Source organism: Saccostrea echinata, unplaced genomic scaffold (genome assembly GCF_033153115.1).
Source record: "Saccostrea echinata isolate AGI-Se365-2 ecotype Australia unplaced genomic scaffold, CSIRO_AGI_Sech_v1 ptg000014l, whole genome shotgun sequence".
NCBI classification, from domain to species: Eukaryota; Metazoa; Mollusca; class Bivalvia; order Ostreida; family Ostreidae; genus Saccostrea; species Saccostrea echinata.
In genome coordinates this window covers 13,711,180-13,732,727 of record NW_026889763.1, presented here as the reverse complement: position 1 = coordinate 13,732,727, position 21,548 = coordinate 13,711,180, and the positions used below count along the sequence as shown (strand labels likewise).

The window sequence follows — 21,548 nt, the reverse complement described above, 5'->3', positions numbered from 1 at the left end:
TTATAAAAAATGTATTAATAACTCAACTCAAAACTGGCATGAAAATATATAATCACATCAACAGGCATGGCTTAATGAACTTATTCAGTTAGATTGTATCAATTTATTTAAATGTGACATTTGGCAAACACCTTCAAATAAATTAAAACATCAGTCAAAGCTGGCATGCTGCATTTTAATACTTTGTATTCTTGTTATCAGTTCACACATTGAGAGTATTAGATTCTGATGAATACAAGAATATATATAAACAAAGGAAATGATCATGGCCAAAAAACATCACTACAAGTCTGTTTACAGTTGAGTCCTGGTATTCATAATTCTAAGACAATATATAAAAATACTGATTGTTTGCATGGCTATCAAGTTTAAATTCTGACATAAGTATTGATAAATACAATTGGGTATTTCAACATAAATGGAGGTTGATGTAGAATTGCTTTCACCTTTAGCAAATACATGGAGGGCTTTGAAAACATTACATGTATCCTGCCCTGCAGGGAGTATGCATACTGATAAAATCATTTTTACATAAAGAGTTACCTATCATAACAAGGGAAGTAACTCATCAAAGGGATGTGCAACCTTAACCTGAATTATTCGTTTGACAACTCATCCTTGTATTTCAATGTCTCCACCAAATCGAGCCATGATAAAAATAACCCCAAACCCAAACAGCATTCCAACGTTCTGAACAATAAATATCCATCGTGTTCCAAACATCTTTTTATAGTCCTCATTCTCTGCTGCGCTGTTCATCTCTGGCATCTAAAAACAGAAATAGGGTATTTAAAACAAACCAAGGAATTTTAAAGTGGGTTGACAGTCACGGTAGCTCAGTCCATGGAGCTCAATGATTGTAAGGTCATGGGTTTAAGCCCCAGCCACAACAGACCTAAATCGATTAAGAATAAGGTAGCAAATATTCCTTTGCCAAACGCTTAGCACTTTGAGGTGAAAGTAGCACGTCTTTTGGATGAGACCTTAAAAATTGAGGCCCTGTGTCACAGTAGGAGTCTACATGAGTGAAAATCTCAAATGGGGTGTAAAACAACACACAATCAATCAATCAATCAAAAAATTGGATTCTTTCAAAGTTTCATAAATATATGAAAGGTATAATCATATCACAATTCATTACTAAATTCTTCTTCATTTCTGTTATTATGAATGAGTATTATTTAAAAAATCATGTTTTACTACCGATAAGTAGGAGAACATGATGTCTTCTATTTGAATTAATATTTAATCTATGAATGTGAATATTCATACCATGTCTACCAATGATATGTACAGGAACATTCCACCAGCAATGGCAAAGATCCAGGTGTGGGCGGTGGTGTTAGCACCAAGGATCGTACCCAGAACCAGTCCGAGGTAACACGTACAGGCAGACAGAAAGTTGTACATCAACGCCTTCTTCACAGACATCCCAGAATTCAACAGGATAGCAAAGTCACCTAGAAAACAAGAACAAAGGTTACATAGTCCTAGTGAAGTAAGACTATAAAATGCTTAGAGATCTATATTGTGTCAAAAGTATCGAATGTACAATAGAAAAAAAATCTTATATCTAAAATGAAAAAATAAATACAAAAAACTCAGACAAAGTTATTACCTAGTTCATGTGGCAATTCTTCACATATAACAGCCAGTGATATACTCATCCCAGCAAAGATACTATCAGTGAAAGCTGCACCAATCGACAGACCATCCAGGAAGTTGTGAAGTGCATCTCCAAAGATGATCATCCAAGCGATCGTTCTCACCTCGGACTTCTGCTGCGGATTTACTACCGGGTCATCTTCACTTGAACTTGAGGAACTACCATTCTCCACCTTTTTAAAATTCTACAAATTAAAATTCAATTATTTTAACTGCAACAGTATCTCCCCTAATATTAGTTTTGATTAAGTTATCATAGTGATTACAGAAAAATGTCATGAATTTTGCAATGAAGACCGATTAGGCTTGCTGCAGATATGAACACTAGCTGTTGTCTTTTATATATTCAAGGCTTGATTCAAAATACTGTAGATCACCAAATTTTTAAGACATTTCAGCAAGATAGACCTTTGTTATTTACAAGTGAGACAAAATGTTCCCAAATTTTGACTCTAGTATTATCAATCTTTTATAATAAAAATATATGCTACAATTAAATTTTCGCAATCAGACAGCCTGGTGTAAATACACAAAAATAGTTCTTGTGAATAGAAAGTGACTGACATTAAGCCAAGGCAAAAATTCAATTCCAAAAAATCACTGGCAACTCACTGGTTTAAAAACTCAAGAGATACCACTTGTACCAGGTTTGCCAGCTTTGCATTCATTCATAATAAAGATGTCAATTTTGTGTAATTTAAAAGAAATACTAAGAAGACATCTAATTCTTTTGGAAAGAACATTTGTACCAAATCTGGTGGCTTAACTGACTCACAGACATAATGGAAAACATTCTTCAGAAATATAGACAAACAAAACTTAGTGTTTCTTCACTGCAATAACTGCCTTCTCAGCTCATCTTTACAGATTAAGTAGACAATGACAGAAAGTTACTTAATTTCTAGACAGAATACAATGTACAGGAAGTATTCCAACTACCCTAATATGACCTTAAAGATGGACAGACTAACTTCTTCTCTAGAATGTGTCCTGACTGCCCTATTGTCGTACAGACAGCTAGACAGACAGATTAACATCTTCTTTAGATATATAAAGTGTCCTGACTGCCCTATTAAAGCTAACATAAATACAGACAGACAGACTAACCTCTTCTCTAGACAATGTACATAATGTGTCCTGACTGCCCTGGTAAAAGCTGGCTTTTAATGCCTGTTGAGATTCTGGGGTGTGTTTTAAGGACTCAGGGTGCAGTGTTGATGTGTCACTACACTTCTGTCGTTCCGTAGTTGGAGTCTTGGCTACCACGCTTCCTCTGTTGGTAACAGAGTAAGACTCTTCTTTGGAGTTTTCATTATTTTTCTGAATCAAAGAAATATATATGAACATTAATAATTAACAGATATTTAATTAACAAGCACATGTTCTAGTAACAATGGTAAACTCTGTAAATTCCATGTATTGTTAATCTTATAACTTTTTTAGATTTAAAAAAAACCCCACTATTTTTTGTCTGATTAGCCTTGAAAGCCTGCCGATTTTTCACCCTCATTTTATATATAAGTCAAGATCTTTTTAGCATCAGATGCTTTGACTGGGACCATTACAGGTTATAATGCCTACTCTTAAGTCAGCAGTGTTTACATTTTGAAATCCTTCTTACTGAATATTAAGCTTTTTTTTTTTCTAATTCTTCATTTTCCCCCAATATAAATTTAAACCTATAGGTATAACATATAGAATGTTCTTTACATAATATCTACTAAATGGATGGGCCTCACGTCAAAAAAGCTTACAATGTATACAAAATATAATGTGTTCCCTGAAACGTCTTGTCCTTGACTTCAAGGATAATGACCTCAAACAGTTCATTTACCACAAGAAATTAAAATATGTCCACCTTTCACTTCCAGAAAACAATGACTTGAAGATTGTTAAGAAATATCATTGACTTATACTGACATAATAAAAAAAACAGCCTATATACACAGAAATTTATATAGGTCTAATGATGATAAGCATTCCTACAGAAATAACTTGTAGTTCTTTCTGACAAGTAGAGTTTAATTTTTCCTGAGACAGATGTACACATCAAAATAAATGAAAATTTTCCTGGGAAAATAATTTTCCACGGATACATTAAGTAAATATAGAACTCCCATCACACAGTCAGAAATTTGCAAAATTAAGGACCACCTTAATTAATATCAATTTATGATTGATGCATTAATAAATAGATTAGTGGAAAAGACAGAAAATAATGTTGCTAAAGGTACGCAGAAATGGCTATCCTTAAATTACAAGGTGATTGCTGAACTAACATATGTACATGTATACTGAACTGAAACAGATTATTTCTAGCAGATTAAAGCTATTAGTTAGCTAGTAGTCAATAAATGTCATGTGGAAAATTACAACTATATATTGACAAATAATTATATTCAATATGTAATAGGTATGATTTTATAAAATACAAACCTGAAGACAAAGTTGATTTAAATATTTTATACCAAACAGAAAGTTTTTACGATCTCTTTTTGTTAGTGTTTAATGCACAAATTTACATGAACTATCATAACAATGCAAACATCCACTGATCATATCTGGGCAGGTTACAGAAGGAAAACTTGAACAATCACCATACAGTAGGGTTAACAGTAGTTTAGTTTAACAGTTTGTCATGCAGGAAATAGTTTTTACTTTGATACACTTTCATCATGCATAATAACATTTTTTAATGATTACTCGGTGAATTATATTTCAGTCTACAGAAAAAAAATTCATTTAAGAACCAATATATACATGTAGCTGCCACCTTAACTGCTGAACTCAGCTATTACAAATCATTTAACAATACCTGGGACATACTGAATTTCTCGAGTCTACTGTCATGAATATTCATCAAACAATGGACTCTTAATCGATAATGTCAATATTTTTAGATTAGCAAAAATTGAAATTGATAATATTTAATGTAACCTTGAAAAACTGCCATTTGTTTATCTAAAAAAAAAAAAAAAAAAGAAAAATGTGGTACCCAGATTTACCTCTTCTATAAATGGTGTCTGAACTTCCATGTTATATTCTCCACTACCTTCCAGATATAAATTGGTTCTACGTGGGCTTTTCTGTTAAAAATTGAACAAACATAAAAGTGCACGATGCCAAGCAGAAAGAAATAAACATGCAGTTATACATTCACAGAGAGCTTACAGAATAGATACAGATAGGTTCATCCAAATCTTACTAACTAAAGATATATTCAGTCTTATATTATTCTAATGTATGCTAATACTAAACTTAGAAGTCTAATTAATATTACTTCATTTACTAAACTATTTTCCCAATTACACCATTTCAGAATTAATATGTACTCTATAGTTTTACATACTATTAGGATAAGAGTTTCATATATGTGTTGATCTAATTTTGAATTATACGCATTCATGTTTACAACTACACAATCATATTGACTCTAAATCACATAATTTAAAGAATTATATATAAATATTAAAAAAAAAAATTGTGGCATACCCCTCAACCAAATGTATTTGAAGTTGAATAATTTGGTGGTTATACAAACTTTCTATTTACATGATTCACATTTTAAAAAATCATCTAAACATGTTCTGCAAACAAAATGGTCTTTACAGTTTATATTCACCGAAGTGTCCAAAAGCTTGTTTAATTTGAATTATTTCAAATCTAAACTAATTTAATAAGGCAGTCTTTATGAAAGTTTTTTGGGTTACACGGAACAAATGGTCCTTTGTACTCAATGAACACACACAACCAAACCATATTTTGTCAGACCAAAAAACATAATGTAAGAAAGTGAAATAAATGAAAATGTAGAATCATGGAAATCTGGCAGTTTATGTGGTTTTAATCATTCTCATTTATAGTAATAGGATTTGTTCAATATTTTTAATTTTAAAAAAAAAGTTTTTATGACTTGTGCTAAAATAATAAAACTCAAAACCTGACACTAAGACATTAGATATTCTGGTTCAGTGTAAAAAATAATGCATCCAACCTGAGGCACTGTGCACATTCAGGTCAGGTCCGATGGTTCAATGTTTTATCTTATAGACTGATGTAAGGATGCCAATCATGCTAATGAAAGTTTGTTATCTGTACATCTTGAGAAGACAATTTTATGTTCTTTTTCCTGTGTACTTGAATCTTGACTCCTCTTTGGCCCCACTCTGGATCTGGGGTGCCATAGGTCCATCAACTTATTCACTATAACAAAGCATCCATGATTTGTGATATCTGGTTCAGTAGTTCTTGAGAAGAACATTTTAATATGAACCTACATTATATTCATTGTTCCTTTATAACATGTATTATCTCCCTTGGGCTTGGTCTTTCATTTAGAAATATCTCAAACCCCTTTCTGTAAACGTTGACCAAGTAGAGCTGCAGAAGAATTTAAAAAATGTGAAAAGTTTATGCCATTGGACAAAGCACAAAAATTGACAGACACAGACAAGAGTGACTTGGATGACTTTAACCCAAAATTCCTCAGGGGAAAAAGTTTAAATTTTTATGTTTCACCTTGTTACATGTAAATTACAAACTCACATTGTACATCATTGCGTGATTCAGCCAAGGTGCCTGAAAATTTTCATAAATATGCATTCCTTCAACAAAGATGAAGGAATTTTGTTTTTGTATACACATCTTTAAACATAGACTTTTCCACGTTTGTTTAATGATTCATAATAAGGATAAACTGTGATATGCTAATTATTCATAAATAATAAAGAAAGACTGTGATATGCCAATGAATTCAGACTTTATTTACGCAGGTTTCAGGCCACCCCAAACATTAATGGACATGCTTAAGAAAATTATACCTCAACAAAAAGTTCACTTTCTACAAAAAAATATATGATTGTTTTTTTTTTTTTTTTTTTTAATTCTATTACACTTTTTCTTTGCTTTTTTTGATTGATCATGTTGATTGTTGGCAGAGTAGTATAAAGTTAAAAGCTTATAAATAGCTGTGCCTGCCCTCTAAGAAGCAAAAGTTCATACTCAGTTAAAGCTTTGCTTACAAACAGATCTATGCAGTGTTGACTGTTTTAATGCTGTTGTGTACATTTGTCATGCCTCACTGAGTGTTGTCTGTTTTAACACTGTTGTGTACATTTGTCATGCCTCACACAATGTTGTCTGTTTTAACACTGTTGTGTACATTTGTCATGCCTCACACAATGTTGTCTGTTTTAATGCTGTTGTGTACATTTGTCATACATCACTGAGTGTTGTCTGTTTTAACACTGTTGTGTATAGCGCTGTGTATTGAGCAAAATATTTCGATACGATACAATATTTTTTAAAGCGATATGCGATATATTGGATTATTTATTAAGTCTTTCACAAATGTCTTGTAAATGCATAAATTTCATAAAAACTGGGTGAGTCTAACATAACATGTTAAAATATAGCTGTCTATTTTTTGTAATAGTTATTTAATATGTGCTATCTCCTTAATGTTTATTTCATTATTGACCAGTTTTAATTCAAAACAGTTAAAAATAATCTTTGGTAACTGAAATTCCCAACTTTTTTACAGAATTATAAGGAAAACTGCCTGTCCGATACGTATTGGAAGTTATTTTTTCGATACGATACATTCCTGAAAATCGATACGTATTGAATATTCGATATATTGACACAGCCCTAGTTGTGTACATTTGTCATGCCTCATACAATGTTGTCTGTTTTAATGCTGTTGTGTACATTTGTCATGCCTCACTGAGTGTTGTCTGTTTTAATGCTGTTGTGTACATTTGTCATGCCTCACACAATGTTGCCTGTTTTAATGCTGTTGTGTACATCTGTCATGCCTCACTGAGTGTTGTCTGTTTTAACACTGTTGTGTACATTTGTCATACATCACTGAGTGTTGTCTGTTTTAATGCTGTTGTGTACATTTGTCATGCCTCACTGAGTGTTGTCTGTTTTAATGCTGTTGTGTACATTTGTCATGTCTCACACAATGTTGTCCATTTTAAGATTATTGTGTACAGTTGTCATGCCTCACTGAGTGTTGTCCATTTTAATGCTGTTGTGTAAATTTGTCATACCTCACACAATGTTGTCTGTTTTAATGCTGTGTGTACATTTGTCATGCCTCACTGAGTTTTGTCTGTTTTAACACTGTTGTGTACATTTGTCATGCCTCACACAATGTTGTCTGTTTTAATGCTGTTGTGTACATCTGTCATGCCTCACTGAGTGTTGTCTGTTTTAATGCTGTTGTGTACATTTGTCATGCCTCACACAATGTTGCCTGTTTTAATGCTGTTGTGTACATTTGTCATGCCTCACTGAGTTTTGTCTGTTTTAACACTGTTGTGTACATTTGTCATACATCACTGAGTGTTGTCTGTTTTAATGCTGTTGTGTACATTTGTCATGCCTCACTGAGTGTTGTCTGTTTTAATGCTGTTGTGTACATTTGTCATGTCTCACACAAAGTTGTCCATTTTAAGATTATTGTGTACAGTTGTCATGCCTCACTGAGTGTTGTCCATTTTAATGCTGTTGTGTACATTTGTCATACCTCACACAATGTTGTCTGTTTTAATGCTGTTGTGTACATTTGTCATGCCTCACTGAGTGTTGTCTGTTTTAATGCTGTTGTGTACATTTGTCATGCCTCACACAATGTTGCCTGTTTTAATGCTGTTGTGTACATCTGTCATGCCTCACCGAGTGTTGTCTGTTTTAACACTGTTGTGTACATTTGTCATACATCACTGAGTGTTGTCTGTTTTAATGCTGTTGTGTACATTTGTCATGCCTCACTGAGTGTTGTCTGTTTTAATGCTGTTGTGTACATTTGTCATGTCTCACACAATGTTGTCCATTTTAAGATTATTGTGTACAGTTGTCATGCCTCACTGAGTGTTGTCCATTTTAATGCTGTTGTGTACATTTGCAGTGATTCATTTTGGTGTGTGTCCTGCGTAAATTACGCACAAATTTTGCTCAGGACGCATTATTTCAATAAATGTGCATCCCAATGGACGCAATAAATTTATAGAAGGACATGTACTATTTTAAATTATTTCAGTATAACCTGATTCAAAACTTGACAGATTGCATCATATCCACGTGCTAAGCGATATGCATGAACGATTTTAACAGGTATAAGGTTGCCAACAACAGGTCAGGTTTCACAACTGCAGTTAAAAGCAATTATCAGAAAATATTTGAAAGTTAGATAGCATAGTTCGATTATCACTGATTATGTCTATACCGTGGAACGTTTCTGAAGCGAATACTATACCTTTGTATTTAAGCTGTAACCTGTATCATTGGTTTTTTCTTTTCGTTTTTTCCTTACAAGCTAAGAAGTATAAAATTTAATCATTTTTATTTCTGACTATTTGTCATTATTACTTCTTAATTTTTTTTACTTCATTCGGCTTCTGTGCATTTTATGACTGATACAATGTGTGAGATCGTATGAGATCTAAAAATAGAACCAAAGTGCACAGTGGACAATATATTATTTTTATGACACAAAATCGTGTATTCTTACTTGGACAATTGATAGAAAAAGACTAAAAGTATAAATCCATCACAACTACAGTAAAACATTTGCACTTTCATGCAATACCCTTTTTTATTTCACCAGAATTTCCTCTGTAACATCTAATATATGGTACCCTTGGATTTGGACGCATTGATTTTGGCACGGGACTCATTGTTGTCATTAAGAGGGGTCCTTTGGACCCATGATAACCATTTTCAAAATGAATCACTGCATTTGTCATATCTCACACAATGTTGTCTGTTTTAATGCTGTTGTGTACATTTGTCATACATCACTGAGTGTTGTCCATTTTAATGCTGTTGTGTACATTTGTCATGCCTCACTGAGTATTGTCTGTATTAATGCTGTTGTGTACATTTGTCATACATCACTGAGTGTTGTCCATTTTAATGCTGTTGTGTACATTTGTCATACATCACTGAGTGTTGTCTGTTTTAATGCTGTTGTGTACATTTGTCATACATCATTGAGTGTTGTCTGTTTTAATGCTGTTGTGTACATTTGTCATGCCTCACTAAGTGTTGTCCATTTTAATGCTGCTGTGTACATTTGTCATGCCTCACTGAGTGTTGTCTGTTTAAATGCTGTTCTGTATATCTGTCATGCCTCACTCAGTGATGTCTGTTTTAACACTGTTGTGTACATTTGTGATGCATCACTGAGTGTTGTCTGTTTTAATGCTGATGTTTACATTTGTCATGCCTCACTGAGTGTTGTTTAGCTGTTTTAATGCTGTTTTGTACATTTGTAATGTATCACACAATGTTGTCTAGCTGTTTTAATGCTGTTGTGTACATTTGTCATGCCTCACTGAGTGTTGTTCGTTTAAATGCTGTTGTGTACATTTGTCATGCCTCACTGAGTGTTGTCTGTTTTAATGCTGTTGTGTACATTTGTCATACATCATTGAATGTTGTCTGTTTTAATGCTGTTGTGTACATTTGTCATGCCTCACACAATGTTGTCTGTTTTAATGCTGTTGTGTACTTTTGTCTTGCATCACTGAGTGTTGTCTATTTTGATGCTGATGTTTACATCTGTCGTGCCTCACACAGTGTCTGCAATTTCTTCTCACAGTACACATTGTTCTAACAGCATTCAACAAGTGCCTGATGGAATATATTGGAATATATCCTTATTTGTTCAAACTGTGCTGCCTAATCAAATCTCAATGTGTTTTATGAAAAATCACATTTTGTAAGGATTATAGATTGTAAAAGTGTTATCATACAACCACAATATTTTGATATGTCTAACGTATGCTATTAAAAAAAGATGAGGATATCTTACAATACACTCACAGAAACTCGCACATTTTTCAATCAGGGAAGATTTTCATGCTAACAATTTTTTCAACATTGGAATTTTGCAGGACATGACCTAAAACACGCTTTGAATTTTCTATGATCAAACAAATACAGGAGAAGTGTACGTTCAAAAAATATCATTCAAACTCCATAATCTGTACTCTGCAGTGTGTATAAGCATGCAATTATCTTATTTACTTTGACCATGTTTCTACAAGTCTCTGATGAGACTGATACTCTACTGTTCTACATTGTCATCTGGAGAAAATGAGCTCAACTGAGCTTCTCATACATTTTCAAAGTTTTGATTTATCAGTTCAACATTGAAAAAAATTTCAAAAAAGTTTTAAGAATATCTTACCTTTTTGAAATCTAAGAGTATTTTTAGAACACGTTCAATCAGGAAGAACAGGTACACCCCTCCTGCAACAGTGACTGCCTTCCAGAGGTAGTCATGGTTACCATCAGGATTCTGTAGGAATCCAAATGCCTGAATAAGGACATAAAACATGGAATTAATAAAGCCGGAATCCAAACACCTGAATAAGGACATAAAACAAAGAATTAATAAAGCAGGAATACAAACGCCTGAATAAGGACATAAAACATGGAATTAATTGTGTAAAGCAGGAATCCAAATGCCTGAATAAGGACATAAAACAAAGAATTAATAAAGCAGGAATCCAAATGCCTGAATAAGGACATAAAACAAAGAATTACTACAGCAGGAATCCAAACACCTGAATAAAGACATAAAACAAAGAATTACTACAGCAGGAATCTAAACGCCTGAATAAGGACATAAAACAAAGAATTAATAAAGCAGGAATCCAAAGGCCTGAATAAAGACATAAAACAAAGAATTAATTCTGTAAAGGAGGAATTCAAACGCCTGAATAAGGACATAAAACATGGAATTAAAAAAGCAGGAATCCAAACGCCTAAATAAGGACATAAAACAAAGAATTGATTCTGTAAATCAGGAATCCAAATGCAAGATTCCAAACACCTGAATAAGGACATAAAACAAGGAATTAATAAAGCAGGAACCCAAATGCCTGAATAAGGACATAAAACAAAGAATTAATAAAGCAGGAGTCCAAACGCCTGAATAAGGACATAAAACAAAGAATTACTAAAGCAGGAATCCAAACGCCTGAATAAGGACATAAAACAAAGAATTAATAAAGCAGGAATCCAAATGCCTGAATAAGGACATAAAACAAAGAATTACTAAAGCAGGAATCCAAACGCCTGAATAAGGACATAAAACAAAGAATTACTAAAGCAGGAACTCAAATGCGTGAATAAGGACATAAAACAAAGAATTACTAAAGCAGGAATCCAAACGCCTGAATAAGGACATAAAACAAAGAATTAATAAAGCAGGAATCCAAACGCCTGAATAAGGATATAAAACAAAGAATTATTTCTGTAGAGCAGGAATCCAAACGCCTAAATAAGGACATAAAACAAAGAATTACTAAAGCAGGAATCCAAACACCTGAATAAGGACATAAAACAAAGAATTACTAAAGCAGGAATCCAAAGGCCTGAATAAGGACATAAAACAAAGAATTACTAAAGTAAGAATCCAAACGCCTGAATAAGGACATAAAACAAAGAATTACTAAAGCAGGAGCTCAAATGCGTGAATAAGGACATAAAACAAAGAATTACTAAAGCAGGAATCCAAACGCCTAAATAAGGATATAAAACAAAGAATTAATTCTGTAGAGCAGGAATCCAAACGCCTAAATAAGAACATAAAACAAAGAATTACTAAAGCAGGAATCCAAACGCCTGAATAAGGACATAAAACAAAGAATTACTAAAGCAGGAATCCAAACGCCTGAATAAGGACATAAAACAAAGAATTACTAAAGCAGGAATCCAAACGCCTGAATAAGGACATAAAACAAAGAATTAATAAAACAGGAATCCAAACGCCTGCATAAGGACATAAAACAAAGAATTAATAAAGCAGGAATCCAAATCCCTGAATAAGGACAGAAAACGTGGAATAAATAAAGCAGGAATCCAAATGCCTGAATAAGACATAAAACAAAGAATTAATAAAGAAGGAATCCAAACACCTGAATAAGGACATAAAACAAAGAATTAATTGTGTAAAGCAGGAATCCAAACCGCTGAATAAGGACATAAAACAAGGAATAAATAAAGCAGGAATCCAAACGCCTGAATAAGGACATAAAACAAGAATTAATTTTGTAAAGCAGGAATCCAAACCCCTCAATAAGGACATAAAACAAGGAATAAATAAAGCAGGAATCCAAACACCTGAATAAGGACATAAAACAAGAATTAATTGTGTAAAGGAGGAATCCAAATGCCTGAATAAGGACATAAAACAAGGAATAAATAAAGAAGGAATCCAAACGCCTGAATAAGGACATAAAACAAAGAATTAATTCTGTAGAGCAGGAATCCAAATGCCTGAATAAGGACATAAAACAAAGAATTACTAAGGCAGGAATCCAAAAGCCTGAATAAGGACATAAAACAAGGAATTAATAAAGCAGGAACCCAAAGGCCTGAATAAGGACATAAAACAAAGAATTAATTGTGTAAAGCAGGAATCCAAACACCTGAATAAGGACATAAAACAAAGAATTAATTGTGTAAAGCAGGAATCCAAACACCTGAATAAGGACATAAAACATGGAATAAATAAAGTAGGAATCCAAATGCCTGAATAAGGACATAAAACATGGAATTTATAAAGTTGAACTTGCTTTTGCAGAAATTTGGTTCAAACAGTGTCATACAAGGTTCATTTACATTTTACCATATAACACTAACAGACATTCCTCAGAAGAAAAAAAGTGACTAAGGTCCAATGGACATCAAGGAAAGCAGACCAGTTACTACAAGCAAACTCTTATTTGTGAGCAAGAAATATCTGCAGGTTTCATGACCTTTTACTCGCGAATATTGCTCACTGCAAACAAATTATTCACCTATATGCATTTAGGTAGAATGTTGCCTCAGTTGCGAAAAATTAGTAGTCACTGATGAATTCCAAACTAAAGAGTCGCAAATAAAAGATGTCCAGTGACCTAACCTAAGGATCAATAATCATAATTATCTTACCTCAGGGATGAGGACCAACATTCCACTACCAGCCAGACTACCCACGGCCAACGCTACCATAAAAATCAGAATCTTCACATAAAACTTCCTCTTCATGAATGGCAGCACAACTGCCCCAGCCAGAGAGCAAATGTTGATAATGGTCACAAAGAGAAAGCCAAACCCCCATGCTGTAAAATAATTTTTTTAGAACAAATATACCATATGTGGTTGCCTTATGTTATTAAATATATGCAGATCATTTTCCTTTGTCACCAAATTGATAAAATTTTATCAACTATTTTCCAAATAAAGTATTACAATGAAGAAACAGGAACGTAAGTAAACAGTATGTTAATTGTTAATATAATTGATGCAATTTTATTTTCAAATTATTACTCATTGTGAGCATTTTCAAAACAAAATAATTACATTACACATGTATTTTGCTTATAAAAATTTGCTTATAAAATGCGTGGAAAGCCACAACATTCAAAACACCATAACATGGACAGGAGATCAAAAGGTTATAGAATGCGTTTTATTTTGACGTCACAAACGATGAACAATTTGGAAGTGGAACGTCATAGGCGAAAATCAAAATTCACGCTCATATGAACCATCAGCTGTTGCAATGGCTCTTCCATTAATTGTAGCTAACCAAGGATAATACAGGGATTTTGAAATATAAATCACATTTGCAGTCAATGCAAGGAGTTATAAAATGTAAATATAAGTATTGAATGATTTTTATTTGAAAAATATAGTCTCATAACTGCAACGATGTGTGCAAACTCAATTTGTTTGCACACACCATTGCGGGTATGAGACTATATCTGTCAAAAAATAATCATTCAATACTTAATTGATAAGTACTCTTTTTAAAATTTGTTTGTGGATGCAAAGACCCACAATTTTGGTTGCATAAATTTTGGAACTTGAACCTCTAGATGGCTTCTGAGCTTTGCTTCAGATTATGCAGCAATATACCTTCATCACCTGCATACGGGGTTTATATCTCTCAGTTGATTCGATACGCAAGAGCATGCTCTACATACAAACAATTTCTAAAATGAGGTAGGTTACTGACAAACAAGTTGATGAAACAAGATTATCAGCAGTCTCATTTAAAGTCGTCATTTCGTAAGTTCTATGGTTGATACAATGACCTTGTCAGCAAATACAATTTATCATTAAGTCAAATGCTGACTGACATTTTTCATACTTATTGTTAGGCCATTATTTACACACTGAATTGTAGACAGATTTTTCTGTTATTTCCTGATCATGACAAGGAGCACACGGCAGGTGTGACCGGTCAGCAGGGGATGCTCACTCCTCCATGACACCTGATCCCACCTCTGATGTTTTAGAGGTCCATGTTTGCTCTGCTCCAAAATTTGTATTGTTTAGTGGACTTTTGAGCTTGAATACTGTTTGTTATCTCCATACATTTCATTAAAGATAAAATTGTTAAAGTTTGTATTTTCAGTTGACAAAATGTCAAGTTATTTTATCTTTTTTCTTGAATTTATTTTTTCATTTTTTGTGTTTTTCCCTTCAAGAAAATACATGTACCGGTAACATAAATAGTGCATAAAATTGCAAAATAATGTACAGGTAAATCTATGGTGACATTAATTAACCTTAAATACTATTAAAACAAATTAATAATCAAAACTGGCATGTGGGAATAGGGTGAATACACTCATTTAATCTATAGAGTAAAAACAACTAGAAGAAGCTAATATGGCATGATGCAAACTGTTCCTTAGAAAAGGTTAACTACTGAGCAAAATACTCTAAATGTCAAAAGGTAAACTAACTCTGGAATAATTCATGTCCCGATTTTGTGGTTGAGCGAGAGATTTACATGGAAATTGTCCTAGAAGTGATCTTTTTTTCTGACCAGAGACACATTTATAAGTGACCCTGTCCACTTCATCATAAAATCATGTCCAGTAGACACCTGTCACAGGTGTATACATGTGGTTAATGTTTTTTTTTTTTACCTAATGCAACGTGTATATATCTCCTGTGGAAATTCACCATACACAGGGCTTCAGAACTTTTAATTTCTACTTACACTGAAAACTGAATTGTACTGCATACATATGTATGCAAGTGCATGTATTTTAGCAATGAAAATTTCTTGAATTGCATGGAAATCTGTCATTTTTGTCCTATGACCTTGTAAATAAATTAACAAGACTGAACTGATTTTACTTCGCTGTCATAGTTCTCACATTACAAAGCTAATCATCCAAAAAACAAAATATTTAACACCCCCCCCCCCCATCTCAGCATGTATGATGTACCTCTGCTTCAATCATTATGATCTTGAATCGGTATCTTTTTACATGTTCTGGTCATGAGCATGCTTATAATTCAGAATTTTCCTATATGTAAGTTTACTAGACTATAAGTACACATATAACTATTTGTGTCAAGTCAGTAAGGGGGCTGCAAGTTGTCCATAAAATCAATAGGCTTTTTCCTCTGGTCCCCTTAGGTAACTCTACTGACAGCAAATAGAGAGAGAATAAAGAAGACCTTAGGTACCTCTACCTTAGGTAGAGTTACCTTAGGTAACTCTACTGACAGCAAATAGAGAGAGAATAAAGAAGATGTGAAGCCTGAAAATTTGTAGTTAACTAAGATATATAATAATTTAAAACAGCTATTTCATTAAACAATAAAATGCTTTCTTTGCTTGTTAGTAGAGATAATATTCAGTAGATATAAATATACAAGAATAACTGACTTTAGTTATGCCCCTAACTGTGCATGTACATGTAGTTTTTAATTAATGTTAGCTTACACACTCTATGAGAATGCTACATTCACTTCCAGTTACCTGCTGTTGCTGAGGGTTTTTTGTGACCTTTGCCCTCTAAACTCTTGTGGTGATTTCCCCCTTTTTGCTGACATGCCCGGTGATTGTGTAAGAGTGCTGGTGAAATTTCAACCAATCCCTGGTGAGAGATATCAGTCCCAACCTTGTATCCATGGAGACGTAGGATGTCATCCAATGACAGACACTGTTACAATAATTTTTGTAGATGTTCATAATTCATATGAATTACACTACTGCATGAAAAAGATACTTGTAGAATAAATTTAAAGAATAGTCTCCGATTGATGATAGTATGAAATTAACACCCTCTTATAACATTTTTGAAGGCTTAAAGGACAAGATATGGTAACGGCCCAATCTGGCCCCTTATTTGATGTAAAAATCAGAATTGTGATAGTTTGTAGTTAGGAACTTAAAATGATGCTAAGTGATTTAAAACCAGCACTAATTTTGATTTAAAGCTTACAAGAAGGCCACAAGAGGGTGCGGAAGTAGGCCAATTTCCTGAATTTCCTCAGTTCTGGTGGAATTTTTGTCAAATTTGAGATACTTTTCACTTCGGGAAACATAGAGCACAAGCTTGCCTATCTAAGATTTTTATACATAAGATGCATCTGATGCTAGTGTATGAAATATATAAATTTGGCAGATAGGCAAGCTTGTGCTCTATGTTTTCTGAAACAAAATGTGTTGTAAAATCGATGAAAATTTGCATAAAAATGAGAAAATTCGGAAAATGGCATATTTTCTGACCTTCCTGTGACCTCTGTGTATTCCATAACTTAGAACCATTACTTATTTTGTGGCAGGGGTGACAACAGGTTTTTATTGATAAACTGTTGCATCATTCTAAAAGACACCCCAAACCAGGGGCCAAAAAGGGGTCTTAGCCTATCTTGTCCTTTTGAATGTATACAGATCTCTAGGCACAAATTAAATCCTTCCACTGCAAATGCTGTGCACACTTTTCTGTTAGCATGGTTAGTTGGTTACAAAATATAAAACTTAAAGGGGGGAATTCTACAACATATATTCAGTCACTACAATACATTCTGTACAATATTCAATTATTTATACCTGTACGTATATTCAATGATTTGACATAAAGCATCACTGAAGAGACATAATTTGTCGAAATGTGCATCTAGTGCATCAAAATTGGTACCGATTTACATTTAATGATTTGATGTTACGAGAATGAACAGATAAAGCACTTGAATTATTTTCATTCAGAAAAGTCTGAGGGATTTTGACACATGACTGGAAAAGACAAAAAGCCATCTTAGTTACCTTTTCTACTGCACATAACTTGTCTGAAGAATTCTGACAAATGTCATAAAAATCCTCCTGTCCTGTGAAATCCTGAAATGTGTCTTGAAACTTCTGCCTGGAGATTTTAGAACCGTTACCATTGATGTGGAGAATATGGTTCACAAAACTGATCGTTTGATTGGACACACATAATTCCTTCGTCTGTCCAGCTGATGAGAAGAATAATGCTATGACCAGCATGTACAGGGGGTGCCTTCTCATAACGAACAACCTGAAATAAGTCACTATCAGCTAACAACAGAAAAAAGTTGACACATAACATGTACTAATAGTTCCTCATCATACATGTAAGTATTCTCAAATAAATCATTCAGAGCTTATATATGTAAGAAAAAAGTTTACATAAGTTTGATATGTTATTCTGCATAGTCAAAGAAATCTCAAATGTGACCATAGGAAAGTATAATTATTATTACATGACTTCACTGAACACTAATATCTACAATGCAGATATGCAAACAGCTGTGACTTCAAGCCACAATGCAGGCCTCAGTAGGCAATTTAGGACTAACAGTTTACTTTGTGTGTGTGTGTGTGTAAATCTTAACACATATCTTGATAATTAAGGTACATGGGGAGTTTATTTACAGTAGAAAATGTGAATATTATTATATTCTTATAAATACGCACACTTTGTTAGGCTAATTAAGTAAACACATCAAAATGTAAAGGGAGAAGATATGCTGCATAGGTCATTCTGAGTCATTTTTTAATATTAAATAGACTCAATCTTCTAGGAATTGCTTTCTCTTTACAAAATATTATCTTTAAAAATATATAATAAGTTAATAAAAAATAAATGTTGATGCATTACTTCACATGATATAAGCTCTGCACCAAATGGACCCCCTTGAAATTTTTCTACCCCACAAAATATTTTGCCACATTTTACTTTACATTTGTAGTTTGAGTGCATTTACATTGATTTACAAAGTTGTACATGTGTAAAACAATAATTATATACACCCATTACTTACTGTCCCTAAAATTCACCTTGATTTAGATATAAAAAACAAACATGCAAATTGCCAGTACAATTAGAGACAATGAATCTGACCATGATTGACAGATTCTGGCAAACTGGATGATCTGGGTACAGAAATTAAGTTAGAGTGCTGCGAGTGAATCAACAAGTATCATCAGCTAAAGATGCTTTGATTTGCTTTTCTTGAGACTATAGAAAATTTTTAAAGCTTTTCCTATACATTTCTATGTAAAACTTTGATCCTCCATTGTGGCCCCGCACTACCCCTGGGGGTCATGATTTGAACAAAATTGAATCTACACTACCTGAGGATGCTTCCATATAAATATGACTCATCATGGCTCTGCTGTTCTTGAGAAGTAGATTTTTAAAGATTTTTCCTATATATTTCTATGTAAAACTTTGATCCTCCATTGTTGCCCCGCCCTACCCCCGGGGGTCATGATTTGAACAAACATAAATCTACACTACCTGAGGATGCTTCCATATAAATATGACTGACTCATCATGGCTTTGCTGTTCTTGAGAAGAAGATTTTTAAAGATTTTTCCTATATATTTCTATGTAAAACTTTGATCCTCCATTGTGGCCCCGCACTACCCCTGGGGGTCATGATTTGAACAAACTTGAATCTACACTACCTAAGGATGCTTCCATATAAATATGACTCATCATGGCTCTGCTGTTCTTGAGAACAAGATTTTTAAAGATTTTTCCTATATATTTCTATGTAAAACTTTGATCCTCCATTGTTGCCCCGCCCTACCCCCAGGGGTCATGATTTGAACAAACTTGAATCTACACTACCTGAGGATGTTTCCACATGAGTTTCATCTTCCCTGGCCCTGTGGTTCTTCATCAGAAGATTTTTAAAAGATGCTATTAAATTTTCACTAATTCTTTATTATCTCCCCTTGAAAGAGGGTGTGGCCCTTCATTTGAACAAACTTGAATCCCCTTACCCCAAGGATACTTTGTGCCAAGTTTGGTTGAAATTGGCCCAGTAGTTCTAGAGAAGAAGATGAAAATGAGAAAAGTTTACGACAAACGCCAACGACGACAGACAACGGACAAATTTCGATCAGAAAAGCTCACTTGAGCCTTCGGCTCAGGTGAGCTAAAAACTGGCCTTTTCTAAACATAGTATTTTTTGTGGTAACCCATAATGCAGTTCGACTGATTTAGCTGAATGGTCGGTTTGTCAGTCAGGTTGGTGCCTCATTTGGCATGTAAATTTATTCCGATGTCACAGAAAATAGTTTCCTCGACCTGATAAATAACATTTTTTTTCCTGGAAAAAATTATATAATCTGATTTAATGTCAGGTCATTCCTAAGAAATATCAAAAATATCAGGTCAGTCAATTTTTCACATTTTATGTCTTTAAGACCACATTAATATGCATATTTGAAAAAGTAAACATAAGTATTTTATTTAGAGGTACTTAGAAAAATATGAAAATAACAATTGTTAAGAAGATACACCCAAAACATAATGATGAAAAAATAAGAAATTTACTTCTATCATCTCTCACACGTTATTTTTGATCTTCTGTTAAATAAAGCCGCAGAGTGTGTTTAAAACATATGTTAATTTTGCCTAAATTAATTATAGAGATAATTCATTATTTACAAAACTTTTAAATTCTTTTGAACAATTCTTTTCTTTTGAACAACAGAGGAATTTCGGGAAACACGGCAGATCTGAGGATTTCATAAAACGATGAATATTGACAGAAACTCCATCAAAAGAACATAAAAGTTTTAACAAAATAACAAATTTATTTATATGACAGGCCAAAAAACTGTTTATTGATTATTTACCTGCTCAGTACAAAACGCAATCCTTTTGCCTGTTTTGTTGTTTTTTTTCCTCGCCGAACGGCGAACCCTTTCTGCGTGTTACAGTCAATGTCAATCTTACGCATAGTATTACTATTCATAAAAGCGCAATTTCTAAACGCATGAAAGAGTATGCAGAATGACACAGGCGTGGATCCCAATATTATTAAAGAAATGCATATTGATGAATAAATGCAGAAATAAATAAATAGATAAATGAATAAATAAAAATAAATAAGATAAATACATAACATATAGATAAAACATTTTTTTAATCATTGAACGTAAATTAAAAAAAATATTCACATTTCAGCCATTAATCAAAATCACAACTTAAGTGCATTTTAAGTCTGCACACTGGTGCCTGTCCATTTCTCAGTTTCTTTTTCTTGCATGAACATATGTACTAAACATGCTTAACGCCGGAGTTGATTAACGTGAAGTTATGTTACAAGGAAATAGGCAATGTTTTTCCTTCGTAACTTAGAGAACATATTTTGTCATTTGAGAAATTACATCAATAATGTTCAGATTAAAAACTTACTTTTAAGACACTGATCTTTATCAAGATCCAGAATCACAACCAAATAAAGTAAAATGACTACCTTGTTTTTCTTAGATCGCCGATACTGATGCTTACCTTGCACTTCAGTTGACAGTCGTTATGTGCCACAAGCCCCGCCTCGCTGCTCTCGGACAGAACCTTCAAACTGTAGACAATTTCTCATAAAATATACGGGAGTATATAACAGAAAAGTTCAAGTCCAAGTACTTCAGTCCCTCTAAACTAAAGCATGTAAATGTCCATACTTTTAAATGGTACATTTTACACAAGCAAGTAGCATCAGCGGGGGTGGGGTGGGGGGTGGGGGTGGGGGGATTTTTCTACTAAGAACTATTGAAAATGTTCATTGAAAGGCCCGTCCCCCACTTT

At 33.5% G+C, this 21,548-nt stretch overlaps 1 protein-coding gene across 1 annotated transcript; it reads right to left on the bottom strand.

Annotated features, from left to right (window-relative positions):
* Window positions 1-309: 309 nt before the first annotated feature.
* Window positions 310-20,670, bottom strand: LOC133187244 (metal cation symporter ZIP14-like). Its single transcript, XM_061322601.1, has 9 exons — window positions 20,597-20,670; window positions 17,747-17,999; window positions 16,457-16,640; window positions 13,621-13,790; window positions 10,868-10,996; window positions 2,773-2,985; window positions 1,619-1,850; window positions 1,273-1,460; window positions 310-768 (listed from the first exon to the last, which is right to left on the bottom strand). Exons 2-9 carry the CDS (start codon window positions 17,987-17,989, stop codon window positions 613-615), a joined length of 1,515 nt encoding a protein of 504 aa, XP_061178585.1. The 5' UTR covers window positions 17,990-17,999; window positions 20,597-20,670; the 3' UTR covers window positions 310-612.
* Window positions 20,671-21,548: the final 878 nt, after the last annotated feature.

Bases quoted from the DNA above. Each gene is read 5' to 3' on its own strand.
- LOC133187244 (XM_061322601.1), bottom strand. From the start codon at position 17,989: ATGAGAAGGCACCCCCTGTACATGCTGGTCATAGCATTATTCTTCTCA. The intron at 13,791-16,456 runs GTAACTGGAAGT...ATTATTTTACAG, and splicing joins AAAACCCTCAGCAACAGCAG to CATGGGGGTTTGGCTTTCTC. The intron at 769-1,272 runs GTATGAATATTC...TTCTGTTTTTAG, and splicing joins ACATATCATTGGTAGACATG to ATGCCAGAGATGAACAGCGC.